Below are 24,161 nucleotides of genomic sequence, written 5' to 3' on the forward strand. Positions count from 1 at the left end.
GCTGGGGTCTCTGCCTCCCAAGCTCACTGGCTAAAAGCAGTGACCAGTCGCTCCCGTTCCCCTTTCTGGCCTCCTCTCGGCTCCTCCCCCATCAACACTGTCAGGATTCAGACGAGGCTACTGCTCCCGCCCTGGCCGTCCTCCAGCAGCTCTCAGCAGCTGCCACGGGACTCAGACCGGAAGGACAGAGCCCAGTAACCATCACGGGGTCCCAATACTGTGTAGGAGGATCAGTACCCGCCAGCATCACTCTGTCACTCCAAAAGCCCACCCTCCCGGCGTTCCTGGCCCAAAGAGATGAGCTGGTCCGCCCCCTCCTGTAACAGACGCAGAAACTAAGGCCCGAGGAAGAGATGGGACTGCCTGAGGTCACCTGGGGAAGAGGCTTAACTAGAACACAGGTCTCCAGGTTTCTGCCCCAGAATGAAGAGCCCAGAGTCATCATTCAACCCACCAAGCAGAACATCCTAGGCCTTCAGTTCCACCTTGAAATAATGACCGTACTTAAGAACAAGCGGAGGAATGAGGACCAATCAGAGGGCTAGAGGGACCTCAGCCAACCAGTCCACTGCTTCCCAAGCCTGACTACCCTTCCGAATGATCTAGAAAACTTCAGAAACACAGATTTCCGGGTCCACCCCAAACCTATGGAAAAGAACTCTGGGGTGAGTGCCCTAGAATGTATTGCTCAGAAGCTCCGTTGGGGACCTGGACTCAGCCATCTGTGGATGGGAAGCAGTGATCTCACCCACCCTGTTCATTTTAGGGACCAAAGGTGGACAGGTGCACCCTGAGGCTAAGAGTCTTGCCCACAGTCCCCTTAAAAAACCTGTTTCTCCTCAGATGCTCGTCTTAAATATCCTTCAGCAGCCTCATACCAGAGCAGCAAGCAGGAGGAAGATGCTGTGTGAACCCCACAAATGCACTGAAGATGTAAGCCAGGTAGGAGCACTAAAGGCGAGAGACCGGGCTTCCTCCTTTCACTGAGGGGCCAGACCAGAAGTGGGCCTCACGAAGCACTCTGCATTATCTTTTCCTGTTCCCGGGTGAGACAGGACTTCTAGAACATCAGGGAGACCTAGCCAGGGACCCTGGCTGGACCTGACATGGGCCCAGGATGAAGACTCCGCCAGGCAGCTCAGCGCATGGGACAGCAAGGCCCAGCCCCAAATGCCACAGCACGTGTCACATCACAGTACAGCAGAGACAGTTCTGATCCCAGGTGGCCAAAGAAGGGTAGACCTTTGCCAGTGAGGGGACAGGCCCCTGGGGAGGTGGGAGAAACCAGGTTGGCCTCCAAGGTGATCCCAGAGTCCACCCCCGGCTCAATGCTGGAGATACCGAAAGCTGGGAAAGGATGGGGCTGATGAATTTCGAGGCGGATCGGGTCGTGTCGGGCACCGCTTTAACTTGGGGAGTGAGAGGCAACCGGGGAGTCACAGGGGGAGAGCTCTAGGCGGGTCCAAGCCCATGAGATGCTGGGAGAGGCCGGAGCCCTGGGGCTGCCATTCTTTGAGGCCAGCTAAGGTCAGGGTCCATCTCTGGTTATGGTAAGTGAGAGGAATAAAAGGGCTATACACACGGTGAGAGGCAGACTGGGGAGTCCACGTACCCCGATGATGGCGTTCAGCTCCGTCATGGTGACCTGCTTGGCTCGCTCCACCGCCTGCGCCACCTGCTGCTGGTGCTGGAGGGAGCGGGTGTGGGTTAGAGGCGGCTGCCTTCCCCGACCCACCACGGAGGCACGGGGGTAGGGGACAGGTGGTGACACAGGAGGCAGAGGAGGTCCACTGACCAAAGCAGGACACAGGGAGGACGGGGGACCCTTTAAACCCTTCTCAACGCGTGCCTATTACTTCTGTAATCCACACTTCCCGGACTTTTAAGTTAAAATATAAAAGAGCCCAAAGAGGGCTATTTGTCGACCGTCTCCCTCCGCCACGCAGACAAAAAAACTTCCTTCCAGGCATGTGAGACATAAAAAACTTCCTTCCAGGCATAAGTCCCCAAACTAACACCCAGGCTGGATATTAGAAGACGCTACTGAATGATTATTCATTTCCTAAATGTGGTGACAACAGTGCAGTCCCGTAGGAGGGTGTCCTATTAGGAGAGGCAGCTGGAGCAGTGAGTGCTGTGAGCTGTCAGGGTGTTTGCAACTCACACCCAAAGGGTTCAGAGGAAAAGTACGTGTATCTACAGATACTCACCCTGGATCTATCTAAATAGAAAACGAACAACAACAAAAAAACGGCACAACGTTATAAGCTGGGAATTGGGTGATAATGTGTCGATGTAGGTTCATCAGTTACTCTGGTGTGGGATGTTGATGGTGGGGAAGGCTAGGGGACGTCTCTGTACCTTGCACTCAGTTTTGCTGTGAACCTCAAACTATAAAAAATAGAGTCTATTTAAAAAAACCATTTGTTTTTAGTGCATTCATTCCCTTCAGCCTTGAGGTGAAACCTGCTTCATAGGCAGCTGTCTCCCCTAACGGGTTGCAAGCTCCTAGGACATCACTATATCCTGTTTTTACATGAATTCAATCAAGTACGGGTCACTACTGCGACTCAAGAGACCCAGGAATCCCGGAGGGAGCGAGGGTGGTCTAAGCCACGGACGGGGGCCTGGAAGGCAGGCCTGCCCCAGGCTGGAGTGAGCTCTGCTGGATGGAAAGGGGCCCCTCTCGGGCAGCCCACCCATCTGCCCTGCACCACGGGGCCTCCCTGCAGATGCTTTTCTCCTACTGCCCACTGGTCCAGCCCTGCCTCAGGCGGGAGTCTCTTGCAAAAGTGCGCTTAGAAGATGATGTGACTGACTTGGTCATGCCGCTGATGAGGACACTCTGTCCTGGGGGCCGGGGTCCCCTTTGGGTAGTAGTTCTCCTTGCAGGGTCTGGCCCTCGGTGCTAACTGGCCAGGCTTCCTTGCTCTTAGATGTCTCCAGGTGTGGAAGCTGGGGCACGGGGAAGCAGAGGCTGGGAATGCTGGTTGGGATGGGGTAGGGCCGGCGGTGGGGGGAGGCACAGCGGTACCCACTGCCCACTGTTAGCCCCTCCACAGGCCAGGACCCTCCTCTCGGGCTCAGGCAAGGGCAGAGAACAGGTTCCACTGAAGGAGCAAGTGGCCCCTCTGATGTGCCAGAGGAGCTTCTGTAAAGCCCCAGGCTGTCAACTTCAGTCCACGTGAACGGACAGGGGCTGGGGCTCCGGTGAGACCCAGGCAGCCACTGGGCTGCTCTGCAAGAAACGGAGGGCACAGTAAAAGAAGGGCTTACCTCTTGCGACAGGAAAGGCATGATCTGTGCTAAAATTGTGTTCAGTCTCTTCGCGATCTCTGTCTGCAAAGGAAAAGAGACTGCGTGAGGCTCAGGCCAATAAATCAAGTCGCCGAAATGTCAGACGGTGGAAGGACAAGCTCCCCCCCAAACCGCAGACCCCCGACGGGCTCCATCCTTCCACCCTCGGTGGGCCTCCTGCCAGGAGGCCTCGCTAAATCCGCAGCGTGAAGCAATCTCTTCCAACTCCCTCCAACCGGGCTGCCTACATTTCAGGGAGCTCCAATTTCCTATCAGAGGTGGTCTCTGTGTTTGGTTCAGAGTATCCAGTTCGCCTCCTCTGGATGGAAGCCCTAATCAAAACAACGCAAAACTAAACAAGAACCACCTCCACACCGCCCGCTGTGGTGAAACCCATCACAAACAAGAGTGAAATGCAGTGTGGTGAGAAGGAATTGCTATGCCGTGTGGCCCCAAGGGCAACAGCAAGCCAGGCTCTCGGGCTCCCAGACAAATCAGGAGGTGATGGAAGACGCCCGGCTGCATGTGCCAAAGTGTTCCCTGGGGCCAGCCTCACACCCGGCGGTATGTGTCTTAAAGGGTCTCCCTCGCCCTCCACTTTCCACTGCTGCCTGTCTCCCACCAGACCGATCCCTCACCCTTATATGTGCTGCCCAGACTGAAATCCCACCGTTGACGCTTCGTTTTGGGGGGCATAAAGCACTGCCTTCTCTAACATGATGCTCGGGATGTAACCGATTGGATCCCTAGCCCTTCATCTAAGTTGACCACAGAAACAATTCTCTGCCCCACTGCTAACCCTCCAGAAAAGATCACATTCAGAAAAACATCAACTGATTTTGCCACCCGTGTTCCATGTGAAACCATCTCAGATGAAGAATGGTTTAGAAAAAAAAGAAAAAAGAAAAAAACAGTGGGGCTAAATGGCTAACTGAATCCAGACAGGAAGGCCGAGGACCAGACAGACAAGTTTCAGAATTGCTTCTCTTATCTCCTTCTGAATCCCAAGGCCACCAGGACTGAGGTCCCAGAGCTGGCTTCAAGGCTCTCATCAGCACATAATCATCTTTCAGAGACAAAACCATGACAACAGCCTTTAAAAATCTGTGATCATCTGCATGTCAAATGACTCTGGATGAGAAATCCTCGTGCACTTAAAATAAAAGCAATGTTGTCTGAAGGCTTACGAACAGACCCTGGCCCTCAGGAGAATTCCTGGGGCCAGCACCCCCTCCTCCCCCCAGCCCCCAGCCACTCATGAGTGATGAGGATGCCCCTGGCTTGTGAAGAGACAGGCCATGGACCAGGAATCTGATGGGCTTTTGTGGTCCCACGTCCTGGGGCTGCTGGCTGCTGGCTGCGGTGCAGGCTCCAACTCAGAACGCCTGTCCGGGGCATCAGGGGCTCCTGGGTGGGGATCAGAGATCACCGCTCTCTCCTGGAACACTCTAGATTCTCAGGAATAGGGCCAGTCTTGCCCACTGTGGGCATCTGGGGTAAAACAAGTCTTCGGTGTGAAAGACTGTCCCCCATATCCTAGACCAACTGAGTGCCAATAACGGTCCCCACATTTCTAAACTTCCAGGGTGGAGAGGGTGTATCATCCTCGCTAAGCCCCATGGGACTCACAGCCACATCTGCACATTCAGGGTATATTCCAGCAAGGGCACTGTATAACAGTCTGTCGTACAAACTGGGTTTGTCAGCAACAATGCTATTGACATTTGGGGCCAGATAATTCTTTGTTGCGTGGGGCTGTTCTGGGCATTGTAGTGTTTTTAGTAGCATCCCTGGCCTCCGCCCACTGGACGCCCGTCATTCATACTGTAAGGAACCTGGGACGATTACTAATTATTGTATTTATTAATCTAGGTAAGTGGGAAGAGTTCTACTCCAAAACAAGGTCCTTTCTCACTTATGTTCATTTTTCTTCCCCCAAATTGACTGACAGTGGGCAAGAGGGATAAAATATAAGAGTCAGGGTTGTACACGTCGGGAGTTCTAGAAACAATCAAATCAGTCCAAACCCGTAAGAGCAACATAATCACTCAACTGTCACAGGTTTATGTGCCAAATAAGAACAGAAAGTTTTATTTAAAACAAAAAGCAAAGAGAAATAAACAAAATAAACCATCCTCACTGCTAGGGAGCTCATCGGTCCAAGGCTTCTTACCCCAAATGACTGGCATAGCAGAGCCTGGTACGTAGTAGGTGCTCAGTAAATGTTGAACCAAAAGAATCTCGCTGGCCTCCCCGCATTTATTTTTTGAGACTTCAGATTGCAGTGGCCCCTGGCCAGGGATCTGGGCCTGCCCCACTGTGGGAGGTATCTGGGGGAGGGGCAGTGGCGGACGGAGCGCTGACCGACAACCAGGAGCACAAGTCCTTCATCGACAGGGTGAGGCAGTGGTCAAGCCAGACCAGCCACAAACCGCCCGCTGGGCTCTGCCTGCTGCCTCCGCTACAGCCAGGGAGGCAGGCGCAGGCTCGGAACCTTCCCCATCACTCTGGCCTGCTCAGCAACTACAGCTCTCACCGTTTTTGGGGTGGGTAGTTATAAAGGAGTCCCAGCTGTTGCTTACTTCCTCTAGCAAACAGGTCAAGTGTCAAGATCTTGGGAGGTAAAGGAACAAAATGAAAAGTAGCTGACCTTCCCTCTCCCCGCATCTTGTAGCAAATGTGCGGCCACAGGCTGCCCCCAGGTGGGATCTTTCCCCTGCGCGGCCTGGTCCAGAGCCCAGCATCCTCTGGTTATGAGGAAAAATCTGCCGGGATTTCACATAGCTCTTCCTGGTTCAAGACCGGTTCAAGCCTGGCATCCAGGCTACTAGGTGACCACGACTGGGTCGCTCAGAAGCCCTGTGGGGGGCTCAGACCAAGTCCCCTCTCATCTCACCTTTCCACCCACAGGGAGCAGTTCTTGCCTCCCAACCCCACACATCACGACCAGCAGAACAGATATGCAATATTCCGGAGGCCTGGGCTATCAGCCTTCAGGCTCTGTCCTGGGGCCCAGACTTAATGAAAAGCGGCCTCCCCGAGTGACAGGAAGGACTCTGGCCTGCCACGAGTTAGGACTGTACAGTGTTGGGGGAGGGCAGAGGAAAGGGGGTAGTGTCACACTTGGTCCCTGTCCTCGTGTCTGGGTTTTTTTTTTCTGGGAGGAAGCGAGGGTGGAGAAAGCATGCGATCCCATCCTTCCCAGCTGGGACCGTCCCCTGCCGGGGAGCAGCTCTCCCCTCCTGGTCTCCCCACCATGTGCGAGCAGGAATCGAGCCTCGGTTTCCTCTACATAGACCATCCAACCCTGAGAACGGGCTCAGCGCACGCTGGTGCATCAAAGAATGAACAGGAAAACTGTTCCCTAAACGATTTTTCTTTTCATGTTTATTTTTTGGAGGGTGGTGACGACGGCAGGAGTGGAAGCTCCCGCAAATAGAAAGTCGACCGGACAGAAGCACTCTTAACAACAACGATAATAATAATGGCTAACATCCGCCGACCCAGCTGCTCCAAGCATTTTGCATGTGTGAGCTCACAAGAGCCCTACAGGGAAGGCACTCCTTATAAAGCTCCAGTTTTCAGATGGGGAAACTGACGCCTGGCAATTAAGCAACGTCACTAACCGACTTCCTACCAAGAAGCCAAATTTTGACATTTTGAGGGAGCTCAGAGAAGTATTTTTCAAAGAAAAACTACTGTCAGGGTTAATAATTGACAGCATTTCCGATTAGGGCAGCTGTTAAAACAGCATCTGATCCAACTCAAACAAGCTCTAAACATCACTTCCAAGAAAGGAAAGAAAAAAAGAATCAAGACGTGTGACTTTTAACAATCGGGACAGGTCACAAATCACAAATCGGAACTAGATCCTACGTTGGAAAGCTCCTTTTGGCCTTCGGGGCACCCTGTTATCAATAAGGCAGCTGGGGCTCACGGGGTGGACCTTCATCCTTCCTCCATCCTGGTCCCAAAAGGCCACTGCCTTTGAGTCAGAGCCTCGGAGGAGAACCTTGTAGGTGGCGGGTGCCAGGCTGCGGGAGGACGGCTTCCTTTGGAAAAAGGTGTTTGGGGAGCCTGGTGCCGCCTTTGAAAGTTTCTTTTCAAGTGTGGTTCAAAGAAGGCAGCTTTGCTGGTGGAAAAACATCGTTCCTCAGAAGGAACTAAGCTCCTCGACGCAGACAGAGCAGCCGCTCAGAGAGAGAAGCGTGCACAGAGATCCCGCGACATCCGGAATCTGCGCTCTCAACTAGGCGCAGGAGGTACACCTGCCCTGTGTCCCCGTCCAGACTGTTAGGCAATAAGTGACGGAACACAAGATGAGGGGGGCGGGGGCGAGTGTAGTTTCCCAGAGAGCAGTCTGCTCCACGCGCCTTAGTGACTCCCATTCACGCGATCATCTCATCAGAGCAGAACCTCTAACCATCCTGGGGTAGACGGAGGGCGCCAGAACTTTCTCAAAGTACGCCGCTCCAGCCACACCCTTGCATTCACATTTGCTGCTGTTCCCATCCGTTGGGCCTTGACCCACGACACTGAAGGGAGATGGAATCTGCCCTTGGTCCACACCCCGAGCAACCTCTCGCTCCTGACCGGCAGCACCCAGCCAGGCTTCGGTTTTTTTTTTTTTTTTTTTTAATTTAACTGCCTGCTCAAGTCACAGCTGACAGCCACTTCCAGAAGACCGTCTCTCCAGTATTTGAACTGCCAGGTCGTCTGGACCGATCAGCTCTTGAAAATGCACACTTCATTCTAACCTCAGCCCAATAAAAACGAGGAGAGGGAGGAACCTGGCCGCTTTAAAGAGCACGTTCTGACCCCGGAGCCACACAGAAATGACCTGGCATCGCCTCCCAGCTCGGCCTCCAATCTAGCCGCATGGCTTTGGGCAAATCCCTTCCCTCCTCTGGGCTTCAATTCTGTCGTCTGCAAAACAGAGGGATGGACTGAATAAATGATAAGATCCAGGAGCCATCTTTCAGAGTCTGAGAATGCTAAACATTCCTGAGTTGCTCTGTGACACATCGATTCCTCCAGAAAGCTCAGTAAAACAGAGCAGAACGTGAGTTCAAAGGGTGAGCAGAGAAGAGGCAAGCCGACTTGAGACACGGATGGATGCCGGGCAGTGGGCTAGGCTGGGGCTGGCTGGGCTTGGCCCCCAGGACCAGTCTTCACGGCACAGACCGTTCGAACGTGTCCATCAGCCATACTGCACCCAACGGTCACAGAGCAGACAAGAGCAGTGATGTCCTATCTGTAGGTGCCGAGCACCTCCTGTCCGGGTTCTTGCCATGATTCACAAGGAGCTGAAGACAGCCAGGCAAGGGCTCTTCAAGGTGTCTCACTTAGTGGGAAGTAACAGCAATTAGGCAGCCAAAGGGCCGCTCCTAGGTTCCCAGTTTCACTTCTAAAACAAGCATTTCTTCACGGGACAACCAGCGTCTTGGGAAGAACAGAGTGCTGTGATTCTGAAGCCCCGTGTGTAGACGTGTGCGAGAAAAACGAGCTGACGGAAAGATACCTACGTGAGACGTGAGTTACACCCCAAGTCCCGTGGAAATGGTGCTTCCCCCCCCCAGCTCTGCGTCCGACAGGCCATGTGACCTCTGGACCGCTGGCTGGGCCTTGGGTGACTCCTCTCGAAGCATGTGTGTCTGGGGTGGACACCTGGTCTGCTCTGGGGTTCTTGAATTTGGATGGGGTTTTACCTGGCTCTCTGACTCGAGTCCTGGGGTGTTCAAAGGGAGGCTGCCTGTCTTGAATTAACATCACAGGGGCACAGGGAGAGGCTGGGGGCCATGCAGAAGCAGGAAGCTGTGGCAGCCAGGTGCCACAGTCACCCCGCAATCAAATACTGGGAGATTCCAGAACAATGCATCCGAGCAATCTTACCTTCAAGTATCCCACTGCATCTCCTAGGCAATTCTAAACTGACAGGCCCTCAATTATTGGACTACGAGATGAAATTCCTTGCCAAGCAGTTTCTCCTCAGACCAAGCTCAGAGAGCTCGGAAACAAAGCAAGTGGACGCGTTATCACCAGAGAGAAGGAAGTCCAGGGACAGGGAGGTGTGAGACCTCCAGCAAAAGCCAGTGCCGGGTTCCCAGGCCCTGCTCCATCCCCGCCAGGCACTAGCTCTAGGGGAGAGCAGCTCCACGGTGTCTTTAAGGAGGGGGGAGTAAATGACCTACTTGGCAGCCCGGGAGATAATGACCCCTGCTCCTGCAGGGGCTGGGGAGGTTTACATCACAGATCACTCAATGATAGGTGAGCCTCCTTAAAGGCCCTTTTAGCATTGACATATTGATCAAATTATATATAACTACAACGCCATTAAATATTTATGCTTCGGAGGAAGCCTGCTGAATTCTTTATGCAGGGAGGGCTCGGAACAAAAAAAGGCCCAGCCCTGGTGTGACCCTGAGGATCTGTCTCCCGGGGGAAGGAAGGGGACGCTGGTTGGGGCCAGCCTGTGACACTGGTCCCCGTGCCCTTCACACAGAGTAAAGATGGCAGAGAGGATTTAACACACTTGCCCTTACCCAGCGAGGACAGATGAAAAGCAAGGGAGTCTGGGGGCCCTGAGTTGTGACATGACCTTCCCAGGTGCTCCCCTGAAAGGAATCCCGCCTTCCTTTTCTGTGCCCACCAGAAGTCTTGGACATTTTCTGCCAAGAGTCTAGGGAGTAAGGGAATTGGGAATGGTGACGCTGAGCGAGGAAGCGGGGGAGTGGCGTGGGTGGGAGAACAGAGGACGCATCTAGGCCACTGACCCTGGAAAGAGTTGGCAACGCAAAGTCTGGAGACCTGCATTTCCGCCCCAGGTGTGTCTTGCGCTAGGACCTCAGCTTCCATTGCATGAAGGAGGCAGACTTGGGTCCAAGTTAATAATCAGAGCTCTCAAAAACAAATTAGGTGCTGTGTGCAAGTGAGTACCCCGTCCCGGGGAGCATTCAATGGCAACCCTACAGGGACACGGGCGTGGATACCACTCCATGGGAGGGACTTGGAAAGGTGACAGCCAAGTCCCTCCCTGGCTCTAAGACTCGAGACTTTCATTTCTCAGACTCTCAGTTTCCATCCACCGGGCTTCCTGTTAACAAGATCCAATAATCTTTAAATATTTGTTCACTTTAATTTCTTGGCTCCCAAACACATTAAACTCTGCTTGCCTCCCACCCCCACTCCAGGGAATGGCCCTCAAAGAACCTGCTTGTGTTGATGGAACAGGGAAAGCCTTTTCAGATTACAGCTTCTCCCAACACTGCCCATTCATCCCAGGCGCGGAAGACCCCACCAACCCCCCCCAATCCCTCCCTCCCTCCCCTCAGATAACCCCCTGGTCCCCTCCCCCACCTTCCCAGACTCCACAGGCCAACTCCCGCCAGGAGGGAAAATTCTCAATTCATCCCTGTGGCGTTGCTATGGCAACCCCCAGCCACCTAATCCCCCTTGGAACATTATGCAAATCTCCCTTTGCCCCTCAACAGGCTGTAAAAGTCACATTACCCTTGCAGAGGCGGCTCGTTAAATTTTGGGAGTCTCCCTGTAAGGTCAGCGCTGTGACTTTTTAGGGACAGGGGCTCTCTGGGAAAGCTGGGTGATGGGAAGGGGAAAATGAGGTGTCGGGGAAGGAGCAGAAAACAGTCCCCTTTTACCCATCCCATCACTGAGTCCACAACCCAAGCGCGTGGCCCTTCCTTAGATTAAAAGGGTCAGAGGGGCCTCTCCTCCCCAGACAAGGATGGCAGGAATGGTGGCATTTCACAGGCCATAAAAATCAAGATCAGTTATTTAGAAACTTGCTTAAACGATCGGCTCCCTCTCAGACTGGCCCCCTCCCAAACCATCAGCACATTCAACATCTCATTTCACAGATGGAGAAAAGGAGGCCCAGAGAGGGCCCAGCTGCCCCAGGTCACACAGCAAGACAATGGCTCTGGAGCCAGAATTCCTCCCCCTCATCAAGGGTTCTAAACCAGGGCAGATTTTACTCCCCCAGGGACACTGGCAGTGTCTGGAGACATTTTTGGGTGTCACAACTGAAGTGGTGCTACTGGAAATTAGGAGGTAAAGGCGAGGGATGCTGTTTAATATCCCGGGAAGCCCAGGACAGCCCCACCACAGAGAATTATCTGGCCCCCAAACGCCAACGGTGCCCAGGTTGAGAAACCCCAGTCTACACGTCGTTGACACTCATGTTTCACCGAATTCTTAAAAAGCTTTGTCTGAGGACTTCCCAACACTGGAATCAAAGCCTTGATGTACAGGTGGGTCTGAGGGTGGGCCAGCGTGGAGACCACAGAAGACCACGCCTTGATGTGGCCTCTGGATAAAGGTCACTGGTCCAAATGAAACAAGCCGAGTTACCAGTTCTGAACCCGCCCCTGATCCACAGGGAGAGCGCAATCGGGTCACTGAACCTCTTGAAACGTCAGTGTTCCTACCGTTAGGCGGGGCTCCTGGTGTCCACCTTGTAGGGCTGGCGTGTGGAGTCAACAAGTCACAAAGGAGAAAGGGCTCTGGGAAGTGTCACGACATGTGCAACACCAAGGAGCTGGTCCTCGCTCTCTCAGGCCTTGGCAACTTCGGGGACTGTCCCGCTGTGAGAACCCCCTGCTGAGGTCTCCCCACACACAAGGGAGGTACTGTGCTAAGCAGTTAGCATGCGTCATTCCACATCATCCTCAAAACACGCTCTGTAACTGCACAGTCCAATACATGAAGCCAGCGGCCATGCGTGGCTAGCTAACGTTAATTAAAGTTCAATTTGAAACTCAGTTCCTCGGTCACAGTAGCCACATTCCAAGGCTCAACAGCCGCACGTGGCTGGTGGCTACCGTACTGGACAATGAGACGGCCACTTCCACGACTGCAGAAAGTTCTATCAGACAGTACCACTCTAACAGGTAGGCATTCTCACCATTCCCATTACAAATTCAAGTTCGCAGAGAGAAATGGCCTGTCCCAAGTCACACAGCCAGTAGATCCTAATCTAGGACTCAAAACTAAGTTTGTATGACTTCCAAGCCTGTCTCCTAGCCACCAGGACAGGCCATCTCCCAGCTCCTGGTGCTCTGAACCTAACTTCCCAGGATGCCCCTTCGAGAGCCAACTGACTTCTGAGAGACCAACTCTGATTCCACTGGCACCTTCATGAAAAAGGGTTTATCAAAGACCCACCACCTGGAGGCCTGGGAAATGCCCAATGTTCCTACAGCACCAGAGGGGGATTAAGACAGGGACCTAGTCAGGGGGATAGCGAGGGAGAGCCAGGTGGAGATCCCTTGAGAAGTGGGGTGAGAACCAGGTAAGAGATTAGAGAGAAACCGGAAAAGGCTAACACATCCACACACACACCCCACCACCGCCACCTTCAGGAGTTCCTGCAGGCTAGGCTCCCCGGTGCCACACACAGAGCGCCAGGTGACACGGAGACCAGCGTCAAGCCAACAGTGGGAGAACTGTGGCAGGGGGAGGGCAGCTCGGGGGCCCTAATGCTTCTCCTCGTTTCAGGCTGGCTTCATGGGGATACCGATTCTCTGGGATAAAGCGTGAGGTCCTAGGAGATGGGGCCATCAACCTCAACTCCTCCGGAGTCTTGCCCGAGGACTTCTGCTCTTAGGCAAAGCAAGATGGGCACTGGACTGCAGCACTCTCCACGGGTAAGGCATCTCTGAGGAAGGGCCCCCTGCTCTTCTCAGAGTAAGGGTTTAAGGAAAGGCTAAAGCACCCACTGACTGATCAGCCCTGGCCCGCCCCCTACCTCCATCTGCCCGATCTCATGGGTACTCTCTTCCCACCAGGCTATTGAGCCCCTCATTCCAGACCATTTGGTATCACCGGCAGCTTCTCCCAGGCCCACGAGTCTGCCCGACCTCTTCCCGGGCAGGAAGTCTGATAGTCCGTGTGCCCCGCTTGCACCTCAGCTGGAGGATTGCCTCCCATCCCTTGCCCCCCAGACACACTAAACTGCCCCGCTCCGCCCTAGCAGATCTCACCACTGGTTCACAAAGCACGTGCCTGCCGGGATGCTCAGTTTCAGACCAGGAGCAGGACGGACCTGTGGAGGGCTCTCCCCTGAGAAGTGTTTGGGGACTGGGTAGAGGCCCTTTGTCACAAAGTCCTCACCTCCTGGCTGGGTGGTGTAGGAGTCTAAAACAGAAACCTCCCCAGCCAGCCAGGCAGGAAGAGTCCCCTGCCCTGCCCCCAGGTTGCAGGACTGGTGGAAAGAACTCTTTCCGCCTCTGAGGGAAGATGTACCCTCCCAGTACAAACGAAAGAAAAAGTTCTCATTCGGAATTACGGGGGAAGAAAAAAAGTCGAAGAGCTGTGAACAATGGTTATCAAGGATTTAAAAGGGCAATGAGATAAGGCCCCAACACTTGGAACTCCAGGCCCAAATAGATAGCTGAGGAATGACAGGCAGCGTTTACTAATTTACCTCCAAGCCATTAACCCTTGCCTCCTGCTACTCGGGTGCTCCCCTCCTGCTACTCGGGTGCTCCCGTAATCCAAATTCAGCATGGTTTCCCTGGTTCTTCCCCATTCCTTATCCCGCCCCCCCATATCTCTGCTTTATCATCTTTCCCCAACTATCTCGTTCCTCACCCCCCTCCCTTTCTTCTCCTCTCACACTTCAACTGTCCTGTCATGTGAGACGGGGAAAAAAAATGGTTAAGCCTATCAAAGACACGTTATAATACAGGTTTATGACACATATTTCTTCCTACCAGCACGACTTTCGCAACCACAGGCCTCTCTCAGAAACCTGAGAACGCCTGGTATCCTTCCCAGAAGGTCCGTGACGCTATCCAGGGTCAGGAAGACCCCCAGACCAGAACATACAGTCCCGGAGTCCCCAACAAAATGCACACCGTGCACCCGGTACGGGCTCAGGGGCCTCCGTGAATGCAGAATGGTCTCGTCCCTCAGGGCGCCCAGAGCCTCCACACCGCTCTCCTCCCCTCTTAAACCCAGCCCCAGTTTAAGAACACAGCCCTGCGGGCTTCCCTGGTGGCGCAGCGGTTGAGAGTCCGAGCGGGTTCGTGTCCCGGTCTGGGAGGATCCCACATGCCGCGGAGCGGCTGGGCCCGTGAGCCATGGCCGCTGAGCCTGTGCTCCGCAACGGGAGAGGCCACAGCAGTGAGAGGCCCGCGTACCGAAAACAATAAAGAAATAAAAATAAAGAAAAGAACACAGCCCTGTGGCACCCTTAAGTATACAGGTCATCTTCACACGCCAGGCCTTTCGTGCCAGGCTCTGATGCTTTCCTCCTGGTGTGTGTGTGTCCTGGAGTCAAATGCCTGCGAGTTTAGGTTTCTAAGGTGAAAATGTCTAATCTGCTCTGCAAACAATCAAGTGCTACAGAAATACGAAAGGCTACATTATTATAATCTACAGTATCTGGTAGATCAAATTTTCACTGTATCCTTGATGAAGGCTTTCCCCTGGGATTATCTGGAGATGGCGGCAGCTGCCCCAGCACCCCGCCTGTGTCACTCATGTGGCAGGTGAATGAAACGGGGCGCCTCTGAGAGGACAGGGCAACGGGCACAGCCAGACCCAACCCCAAAGGGGCTCCCCTGGAATCTCAGCCCCACTCCTGGGAACTTGGTTCTTCCTTCACCCTTCAAAGCACACAATTGGTCAGGGGAAGTTCTGGTGACAGCAAGCGAAGGGAGCCTCTTCCTAAAAGGTTGTTGAACCTTCAAAGTCATGACATCACTGGGGTGAAGGGGAGGGAGGTCTTTGTTCTCAGGCAGAATCTTCAGGGCTGAGTACATGGGTCCCCTGGCTCATCCCAAGCTGGGATGAACCTCCCCTGAAGAAGGCAAGTCCCTGACCTCCCCATCCTCACGATTTCCGGAGGGGCCTCTGCAGAAGAACGGCCTCCTGGAATCTGATTTGAGGGACTTCGAGGCCCCTGATCTGACTCCCCAAAGGCTGACCCCTCCCCCGTCAGATGGCCTCTGCCTGCACATCCACGGTGACAAGGTGACAGTTTGGAAGCCTGCTCGCTCCACCCACATGCTCACCAGTGCAACAGCCCTAGCAAACAAAAGAACTCAACATCACTGCTGGGGAGAACTGCAACGCCCCCATTACCTCCTCCAGAAGACCCTCGGGGGCGGCACCAAACCTTACTTCTGTGGCAGCAGGAAATTCCTCCCCTTCCCTAAGTTTCCCCTTAGCCTCAACCTGAGAAGGAACATTTCTTTTGAAAGGCAAGAGAAAAGCAAAAGCCAAGGGAGAAAAGCAAAGAGAGAAGGGGAGAGAAAGCATCTTGGCTGTGATCTTGAAAACAAGATATTGTCCCTTTAAGCATATAAAAACAAGGCCCTTGAGTGCGCAGTTCTCACTCTGGTACACAATTATGGGTGCTTTCAGCTGTCTAGCACTACTTCAAGTGCTCTCTTAAACCAGACTGTCAATGGCATGTTGAAAGCTATTTTGCCGGCTGCTATCATTAATAGCAAAGTGGAGAGCTGGGCTGATGAGAATTAAATATGGGGGAGGGGGCGGGTCATAACCAGTCATTACAGAATTACCAATATGAGCAGGAAGACAATGCCACTTTGGGGAGTAAAGTTCAAACCAGCAGATGACGGTGGGGAAGCAGGCCACAGACTGCAGCAAGTGGCCCCCCGGCCCGGCCCGGCAGATGGACCTGGGCCAGCCCTGGAGAGCCATCTGGGGACCAAAGAGCCACGGAGCGGCGAGTGTGAGAGCAGAGAGGCCTTGGAGATCGCTTTGCTGCAACATGTCACCACCTCACCTCCTGTCCCAAGTGGAGTCGCCCCTCCCCGCCCCGTTCCCAAGACTTGTGGACTTGTGGCTTCCGGGACACACCTGGCTGCCTTTCCAAGCACTGCTGCTGCCACCCCCGGAGGAGCCTCCACTGGCGGCTCCTGCCTAACGAATGCGGCCCTCCCTTTAAGACGAGGCTCAAGTAACAGCCCTTCGGTGTAGTCTTCTCTGACCCGACTCCCCTTTCCCAGGAAGGATGAGCCCTTCCGTCCCGGGGGCTCCTCCGTTAGTACTTACTTCACTGCATTGCAATGACTTATTTAGATGCCCGACTCCCCCGTGGAGGGAAGGGTGTCTGTGGAACAAGCCCCAGACCACACCCGGGACACCCCAGGCCCCTAATAATCATTTTGGGGATCAGTCCAACCCCCTCATCTGACTGATGGAGAAACTGGATGGTGAGCGGTAGGAAGCAGTAGGAGGAAGCCTGCAGAGCCGGCGGCCAGCCCGCAACGAACAACCCCCATCTCGACTCACACCCTCTGACTGCCCAGTAATTCTGAGCAAAGGAGAAGCAACGTGTTCACTGAGCACCCAATATGTGCTAAGTGCACGTAGGAGTCCTGAGCAGAGGGGCTTGCCCCCCAGCTATGGGGGTGTAGGAGGACCTCCGGCATGCAGATCGCAGCAGGGCACCACACTGAGGTCCAGCCTGATCACCTTTTTGCCCCTGGCATCCCAGGATTTTGTACAAACGGGATGGAAAAACATTTTCCCCCCACGCAGGAAGGAAAAGGGAATTCATCCCTTGGCTGACTCACTCCTACACCAAAAAAGGAAACAAAGGGCCTCTGACCTAGGCTAGACCCTTCCTGTCCGAGCTGGGGAAGGAGGAAGCCACAGACAGAAAGAAGAGCTCCGTGCCCTCCAGGAGCTCCTTGTCCAGCAGGATTCACGGAGAGTCTTCAGTAAGGAGCCAGGTCCCCATCTAGGACCAGTTTCCTTGATCGGAGGGTAAACACAGGGACCATGTGCCCATCTCCCAGGTCATTTCAGTGATCAAATGGACGAGAAGGAAAAGCGCAAGGAAAGCACACAGACCCTCGCTCTGACAACTCCATCAGCAAGAAGGAAGAGGGGGTCCCGAGAAGGCTGGTGTGAGATGCAGTCTTGGGGGCCTGGGAGGCAGGCTCCTCCTAGGTGGACAGGACAGGGTGAAGGGAGCTTGGAGCTTGGTGGACCCCAAACTGGAGCAAGGCAGGCACCCCAGGCCAGCATGACTAGAGGAGAGACTGTTCCAGAGAAAAGCGACAAGGCAAGAAAGTCAGAAGGAAATCAGGACGTAGAGCGGTTCCCGGATGCCAGCATTCTGACCGAAATAAATGATACTCAAAGGTTTTTTTCTTAGCTCGACTCAGATGCCACACAAATAGGCACCGCCCTAGTAGGAAGACCCACGTCCCCTTCAATTTCAGTGCTCCACCTTCTCCTCACCAAGACGGACCTGATTCCTGGGCAGGGTTCTGGTAACCTCACCACCTGCTGGCCCCCTCTGGCCACACACACCTTCACAGCAGCCACAAAACTTCAAGCTGTTATCCCTAGAGGTCTTCCAGCCCAAGCCCCTTTTTATGTAGGTGTGAGGACCCAGAGAAGGGCAATGACAAATGAAGATGTCCCATCTCCATCTTCAGCCACGTTCATGGCCACCCCCATCCTTAGATGAAAGTCACAGGTTTTATCACTTTACCTTACCTGTGACCCTTACCTCTGGGATTGCTAGTTATGCATTGCGTTTATTACTAGGCGCACTGAATCACTGGTTGTGCAAATAGCTAGCGGTTCAGAAGAGCACCCTGGGCGGGCATAGATGATTCATCTGATATGGTTATAGAACCAGAAATGCGGGACTTTGGCGTTGCCAGGTTTGTGGCCTTAGCCTCCTGAGATAACGCAGAAAGAAGCAACAATAATTAAAGACACAGAGTGCTATTAGTTAGTAAATAAGCGCTCTCGTTTCTTGAGTTTTGCTAAGAGACCTGGGGTCAGGAGGAAAAGTGGCAGCGGCAGTTCCTCTGCTAACATGGGGCTGGATACCTCGGCTCCCCTGCCTGGGCCTCAGTCTCCTCATCTGTGACTTGAAAGGTCTGCAGGAGATGCCAAAGGGCTCTCCCAGTTAGAACAGAAAGTTAGAAGAAGTGTTGCTCAGTGACAGAAAAGTGGGGGCATGACACTGTCCCCAAGTCAAAAGGCCTCTGGTGCTCTTCCAAAACCTTAGCGCTCACCAGCAGGGGGTGAAAAGAAGGCCTGCCCCAGCTTCTCAGGGCACCAGTGCCTCAAACCCAATGCACTACGATCGCTCTGGAGGGCTTGTTTCTACGCTGGCGATTTGTGGCTGACACCCGAGAGCTTCAGCCTCTGCGGGAACAAGATGGGAACTGACGAGCTGGCCAGCCATCATCACCTCCCCGGCCTTGCTGAATCACCCTTGACATCCTGCCTGGAAGTAGAGGCTTGGAGGAGGTGGGTGACCTCTCGAAATCTCGGGCCAGGCCCATGATGCTGTAACCTCTGCTTTGCCACAATGAGGGAGGGAGGGGAGGAGAAACCATTTACTGCTTCTCTGGGATCTGACAGCTTGGAAAAAGAACGGAGAGGGAGACAGAGAAACAGCTAGGAAAGGAGCCAGCCACCGTGAGTTTAACCTCTCGGTAGAATAAAAACGGGCTGACGCACCTCATCAGCTGCCCTCTGTCAATACTCAGGCCCATCTGGTAGAACCTGAGGTTCCCAACTAATAGGCGTTTCCCACAGAGCCAGCAAACGGCTTTTGAAGAAAATATGTGGGGGTGCTGGTAAGAGGTGTGTGTGTGTGTGTGTGTGTGTGTGTGTGAGAGAGAGAGAGAGAGAGAGAGAGAGAGAGAGAGAGAGAGAGAGAAAGAGAGAGAGAGAGGGAGGAAGAGGGAGCACGCAGGCTGAGGACTGCCACACTCCCCAAGGTGCTAGCTCTGGAGAGCAGCCATTATATAAAAGTACAGACAGTCCCCGCCCCCCCGCCCCCCCCCCCCCAGCTTCAAGATGAAGAATCCAGCCTGTTTGTTCCAGGCAGATGTAATCACACGAACAGTCAAGTCTAGAGGGCAGGACACTGCATGAATAATTCAAGCACTCCAGTCACTTGATTGTGTGTGCAGATAAAACACCAGTCAACCGCTAAACAGGTCAGCTGATAAACTTGTTTGCTCAGGCCTAACCACCATCCGCCAAATGCACCCAAGACCCACACTACAATTAGTGGCCGGTTTTCTTCTGCAGAACCCTTGCATGCCTAGGGAGTGGCCAGCCCCAGGAGGTCAGGGCTGCATTTCTCAGTGCAGGGTTTCTTCACCTCCTTGCCTCTTTGTTCCTACACAGCCACCGGGCGATTGCACCCAACTCAGAGATTGCCATAAAACCGGCAAAGGCACTGAACTCAGAGCACGGAACACTCCCGCTGGGAAGCAAGTGGGAGCTGAGGCTGGAAGGCAAAGGTGAGTGGCAAACAGGGTAAAGCCCTGTTTAGAAGCCAGAGGCCCAGATTTGAGTCCTAGGTCTGCCCTCCTCGCCTCCCCGAAGCCTCAGTTTCCTCGCCTACAAAAAGAGGGCAAAGAATACATCTATCTGCCTCTGGCAGCTGACAGGATTAAATGAGACCATGTCGCCAAACCTCAGGCATTCTCCCCCTAAGAACCTGGTTTGGGGACTGGCCAGAAGTCCCAGATGCACACAGCTGCTCCTTATGCAAACCCCACCACTCAATGTGCTAGGAAGGCGAATAACTCTTCCTGGGTTCAGAGTGTCCCCAGGACTCCAGGGACAGCTTCACTCCACCAGCCGAGGTGGATTCTTTGTGCCAAAGAACCAGCCACTCACAGACGCGGGGAACAACACCCATGCAGACCTCGACGTGCAACGACATATTACACCTTAACCACGAAGCTCTTAGAAGAACGGCTGCTGTAACTTTTAAACCTGGGTGCAATTACCCTGTTCAATTTAAACACACCCAAGATACCAAGCGCTGAGAACAAAAAAAGAGGGGGTGGAGAAAGGGATGAGGTTGCATCCTGCATAAGAGCCCAAGGCCCTTGAACACCTGGGACCCCGGTTGCACTGCACACATTCTTACTGGACCAGTCAGACCCAGTCAGTCCCACCTGAAGTTGGGCAGTCTCTAGCCCCGACTCCCGAGGAGAGACAGCTTTACTTACAAAGTGGTGTCTGTTTACAGTTCCTGTGGGTCAAGAAGTAAAAACCTGGTAGCCTTCATGTGCCTCCCCAGATTCCTCAACAAACTCAGGTCCCTTTCTGGCTGCCCTTCACCCAACACTGGGGTTCCCTCCAGGAGAGGAAAGGAAACTAGATTCCAAAGACTCTGTGCGAAGCCACTGGAGTGGGCAGACAGGAATCCACAAGCATTCCAGAGGTCACCTGCCCTGGGTCCTGCCCCCTTAAAGAGCGAAGTTTAAACCTTGTAAACCACTGTTCACTTAGAGCAGAAAGTCCATTCAAAGCACGGTCAACGAAGACTAGAATAAGTCAACAGTCTCCTGGGATTTCAAGAACACCAATTGTTACAGAGAACCACCACCGGCCTGCGCCATTTCTCCTTGCCAAGTCAATGCTAATCACTGGCCAGGCCAAATTATAGGCGGCCTCTCCTCGGAAAACAAATACACAAACGGGCCTCTCCCACAGCCCAGCCCGGCACCCAGGATGAGTTACTGATATGCAGCAAGATAAAGGTGTTTGTATTCGCCCGGTATGAGGTATACTGTTATTAGAAAAGTGACAATACGGGGTAGTTTACATATCCATCGCACACTAGCTAAACTGGTTTGACTTCAAACCAGGATTTCAAAGCTGAGCTCAACCCCCAGCCATCTCAGAAGTCCTGGCGAGGCTGCCCCAGGCTCGTTACTTCACCTCTCGGCTTCATCTTCCTTCCCCGAAAAATGGGAAAGGCTGTGGCCGCCTTCACATTAAGATGGAGATAAAAGAATTGCCTCATATACGTAAGGCATTGGGCTGTATTTCATTCTGGCTTTATATTTTTAAGCAGTTGGTGGCTTGTTCCCTTAAATTTTGACAGCTCAGCCCGGCTTTTAAGACTCTTGAAGTTTAATCTCATCAAGGCAGAACATATTTTTGTACACACACACACACACACACACACACACACACACACACACACACACAAACTCTCCTGCCTTTCCTCTTGAAAATTTTACATTAAAACAGGTAGCAGCCAGCTACCTCTGGGTTTCAGGAGTTTGTAAGGAACAAGTTTCCTTTGGCTCCTTCCTCCTCCACCAAGATCCAACACCAGGACAAACTTCACAAGCTCGGACACTAGAAGCTCAACGTGTCCAAGAAATCAGCCAAGCCTCAAACCCTGCCTGTCAAGGGCTGGATCCATTCACTCTTCAAGGAGGAGGAGAAGGAACAGAAGAACGAGGCTCATTTTCAAACAGGAGGAGCCATTTTTAAACATCTGTGGATTAGGTAAAAATTTTAAAACTAGACATGAACGGTAAAGCACTTACCTGCTTGTGCATTTCAATGTTCAATCCATAGGACATCTCGTAGTACTAAAAGTAAAAGTAACGGCCGTTAATGCACAACACCGACGTCTGTTTGTGTTCCACAGTGAGCTTTGGGGAAGCTTTCGGCCAAATGATACTTTTATGATACATCTGCTAAAGAAGTTTAAGTCAAAGCCCAAAGCCGGCTATAAAGGGGCTGCAGAGCTGAAGACCGGCTCATGAGTGCTGTTCTCACTGCAACAGAACATCCTATACGCAAAGTATTATGAAGAGCGGGGCCCTCCCTCCCACCAGCCCTGCCTGTGCCATATATCCTGTTTATACAAGGTTCTAGTTCAACAAGGAATCGTGTGTACACTGGGACCCTCTTGTCCTCTGAGAGTTATTTAGCAATGTGTCGAAGGCCTCTTATGTGCAAAGCAGCGCAGGGAGCCTCACTTAAGGACCTCCGGTGCCTTCCTCACCAACAGAAGATTTAAACTTGCTGGAATAGACACTGGGAAAAGGGCGGACGTCTACACACTGTCCCAGGGCCTTTAAGGTTCTCAGTTGGGGGATCCCTGAGTGTACAGTGGAGGCAAACGCCTGTAAAAGGCTCCTCCACTGTCAGAAACCCCCGGAGAAAGGGGGTAGGCGGAGGGGCCTTACGCCCCACTCTGGCTAGATCCCAGGGCTGCAGAGCAGTGAAGTTTTCAAACACTCCCAGGAGATCTCTAAGAGAGATTTTTATCCAACCCTGACATAGGCTGATCCAATCCTATCTTACTAGCCAAGATAAGACAACCAGCCCTCTGGGAAACCTTCAAAACACAAATTAATGGGGCACAAAGGAAGTGCACAAGTGCTTGGCCTGGGGTTTGGGTTTCTCTTTCTGCCCCTCCTCTCACCCACCCTCCTCCAAGTGGCCGGGCTATGGGAGGCTGGTGAAGGGTCAGAGGGCACACTCGGATTACACCCGCTCCGGGGCTGCCCGGCGGAGGTCGGTCAGGGGACCCGGCTCCAGGCTCCCCAGGCCCACGCCGCCCCGGCCTCTCACCATCACATAATGGCGCTGCATCTCCGTCTTCTCGTTCGCCAGCTTGTCGTATTCCACTTTGAGGCTGCGAGGGCAGAAGGAGCCGGCTCAGACTTGGCGTCTGCACAGCCTCCTCCGAGGCCCCAACCCAAGGGCCTCTGGGAGCCACTCTGTCACTTTCCTGACACCCTACCCCCGGGGGGAACCCCTTATCCCGCAGCCTCTGGGGGAGGGGGACTTGGGTCCCCGACACGCGGAGATGGAGTGAAACAACTTGAAACTTCCCGCGGCCGAGAGAGTGGACTTATCCGAGCCGCGGGGGGGCGGGACCCCGACGCTCGCTCGCGACCCCCAGAACCCGGAGCGAGCCGGCTCGCGACCCGAACCCTCACCCTGGGGGCGGCGCAGGGAGCCGGGAGGCTCTGCCGGCAGCAAAGGGTTAAGGCGCCGCGCTCGGAAAGGGGAAACAAAAGGAAGAGGCCCGGACTGCCCCGCCGCCCCGGGGTCGGGGGCCCGCTCGGTCCCCTAGGGGTGGTGGCAGGAGCTGCGGCGGAGACGCCCCCGCCCCGCCAGCCCCGGGGCGGCCCCCACTGGCCTTACCTGTGATATTGAGCTTGCAGGAACTGGAATTCGTCTTTGATCCTGTCACAAGACTCAGCCACCGTGAATTTAAATCCCGGCTGCCCGGGTTGATGGGGAGCCTGAAGCCGGCGAGGACAAGACAGCGGAGGGGCGGGGGCGTCAGACCCGGCTCCAAGCTGCCCAGACCCCTCACTGGCTTTCCCCGTTCTCCCCCCGCACCTCCCCCACCCACCCACCATAGGGGCCGCCCTCACAGCCCAGCACCTTTCCAGCAAGTTTCTCAGCTCCCCGACGGGGCGGGGGGGGGGGGGGACGGGGGGCTAACCTCTCCCTATTGGCCGCGGGGCTCCCATCCCTTTCACGAAGGGGCTCCCATTCCCTTCTGGGGCGGGGGAGACACAACGAGTGAGTTGGGATACTTAGGCGAGGGGGCGGAGGACAGCGTGAAAACAGTTCCCCAGGACGACTGGCAGCCCCCCACGCCATTAGGGCGGAATTAACCTCCTCTCGTAACGGCGCCCCCCCATCCCATCCCCTTTGTGTGAGCGCGCGCGCGCACACACGCACACACTATAAAGGTAGCAACAAGCAAAATGGAGGTGCCAGATAAACTGCCTCGTTTACCCTCCCATGATAGATGCTTAAATAAACCGAATTGCAATTACTCACCGGATGTCTGCCTTGCGGATACATGGCAGGGAGGGGTCGTGATTCCGAGAGCGTGGAAGCGCCGAGAGCCCGGGCAGGGGAGATGCGGGGGAGGGGGGAGCCAAGCCCGAGCGGGGGGCGGCCGGGAAACCGAGAGCTCGTCCCCGGCCCCCCCAGCCCGCTCTCACACCGAAATCCCAGAGTCGGGCGCCCGCCCCAAGCGGAGACAAAGAGCCGCGAAGCAGGCGGCAAAGTCGTCGGCGGGCGCCGAGGCCGGGCGGCGG

General features: G+C 54.1%; 1 protein-coding gene across 10 annotated transcripts in view; it reads right to left on the reverse strand.

The window, feature by feature from the left end:
* TLE3 (TLE family member 3, transcriptional corepressor) overlaps window positions 1-24,029 on the reverse strand; it is a 47,743-nt gene extending 23,714 nt beyond the window's left edge. For 4 of the 10 annotated variants that reach the window (XM_033851922.2, XM_033851920.2, XM_033851921.2 and 1 more), the window contains exons 1-6: window positions 23,899-24,029; window positions 23,248-23,348; window positions 22,669-22,732; window positions 21,633-21,677; window positions 3,277-3,339; window positions 1,613-1,687 (exon numbers count right to left, since the gene is read on the reverse strand). In XM_033851922.2, coding sequence (XP_033707813.1) covers window positions 1,613-1,687; window positions 3,277-3,339; window positions 21,633-21,677; window positions 22,669-22,732; window positions 23,248-23,348; window positions 23,899-23,922 — 372 coding nt within the window. In that variant the 5' untranslated portion in view covers window positions 23,923-24,029. Of the gene's footprint in view, window positions 1-1,582; window positions 1,688-3,276; window positions 3,340-21,632; window positions 21,678-22,668; window positions 22,733-23,247; window positions 23,349-23,898 lie in introns of all 10 variants that reach the window. The other 6 variants (XM_033851918.2, XM_033851916.2, XM_033851917.2 and 3 more) reach the window with 2 other exon arrangements.
* Between the last annotated feature and the right edge of the window lie 132 nt (window positions 24,030-24,161).

The sequence above is a fragment of the Tursiops truncatus genome, chromosome 2, assembly GCF_011762595.2.
Source record: "Tursiops truncatus isolate mTurTru1 chromosome 2, mTurTru1.mat.Y, whole genome shotgun sequence".
Lineage (NCBI taxonomy): Eukaryota > Metazoa > Chordata > Mammalia > Artiodactyla > Delphinidae > Tursiops > Tursiops truncatus.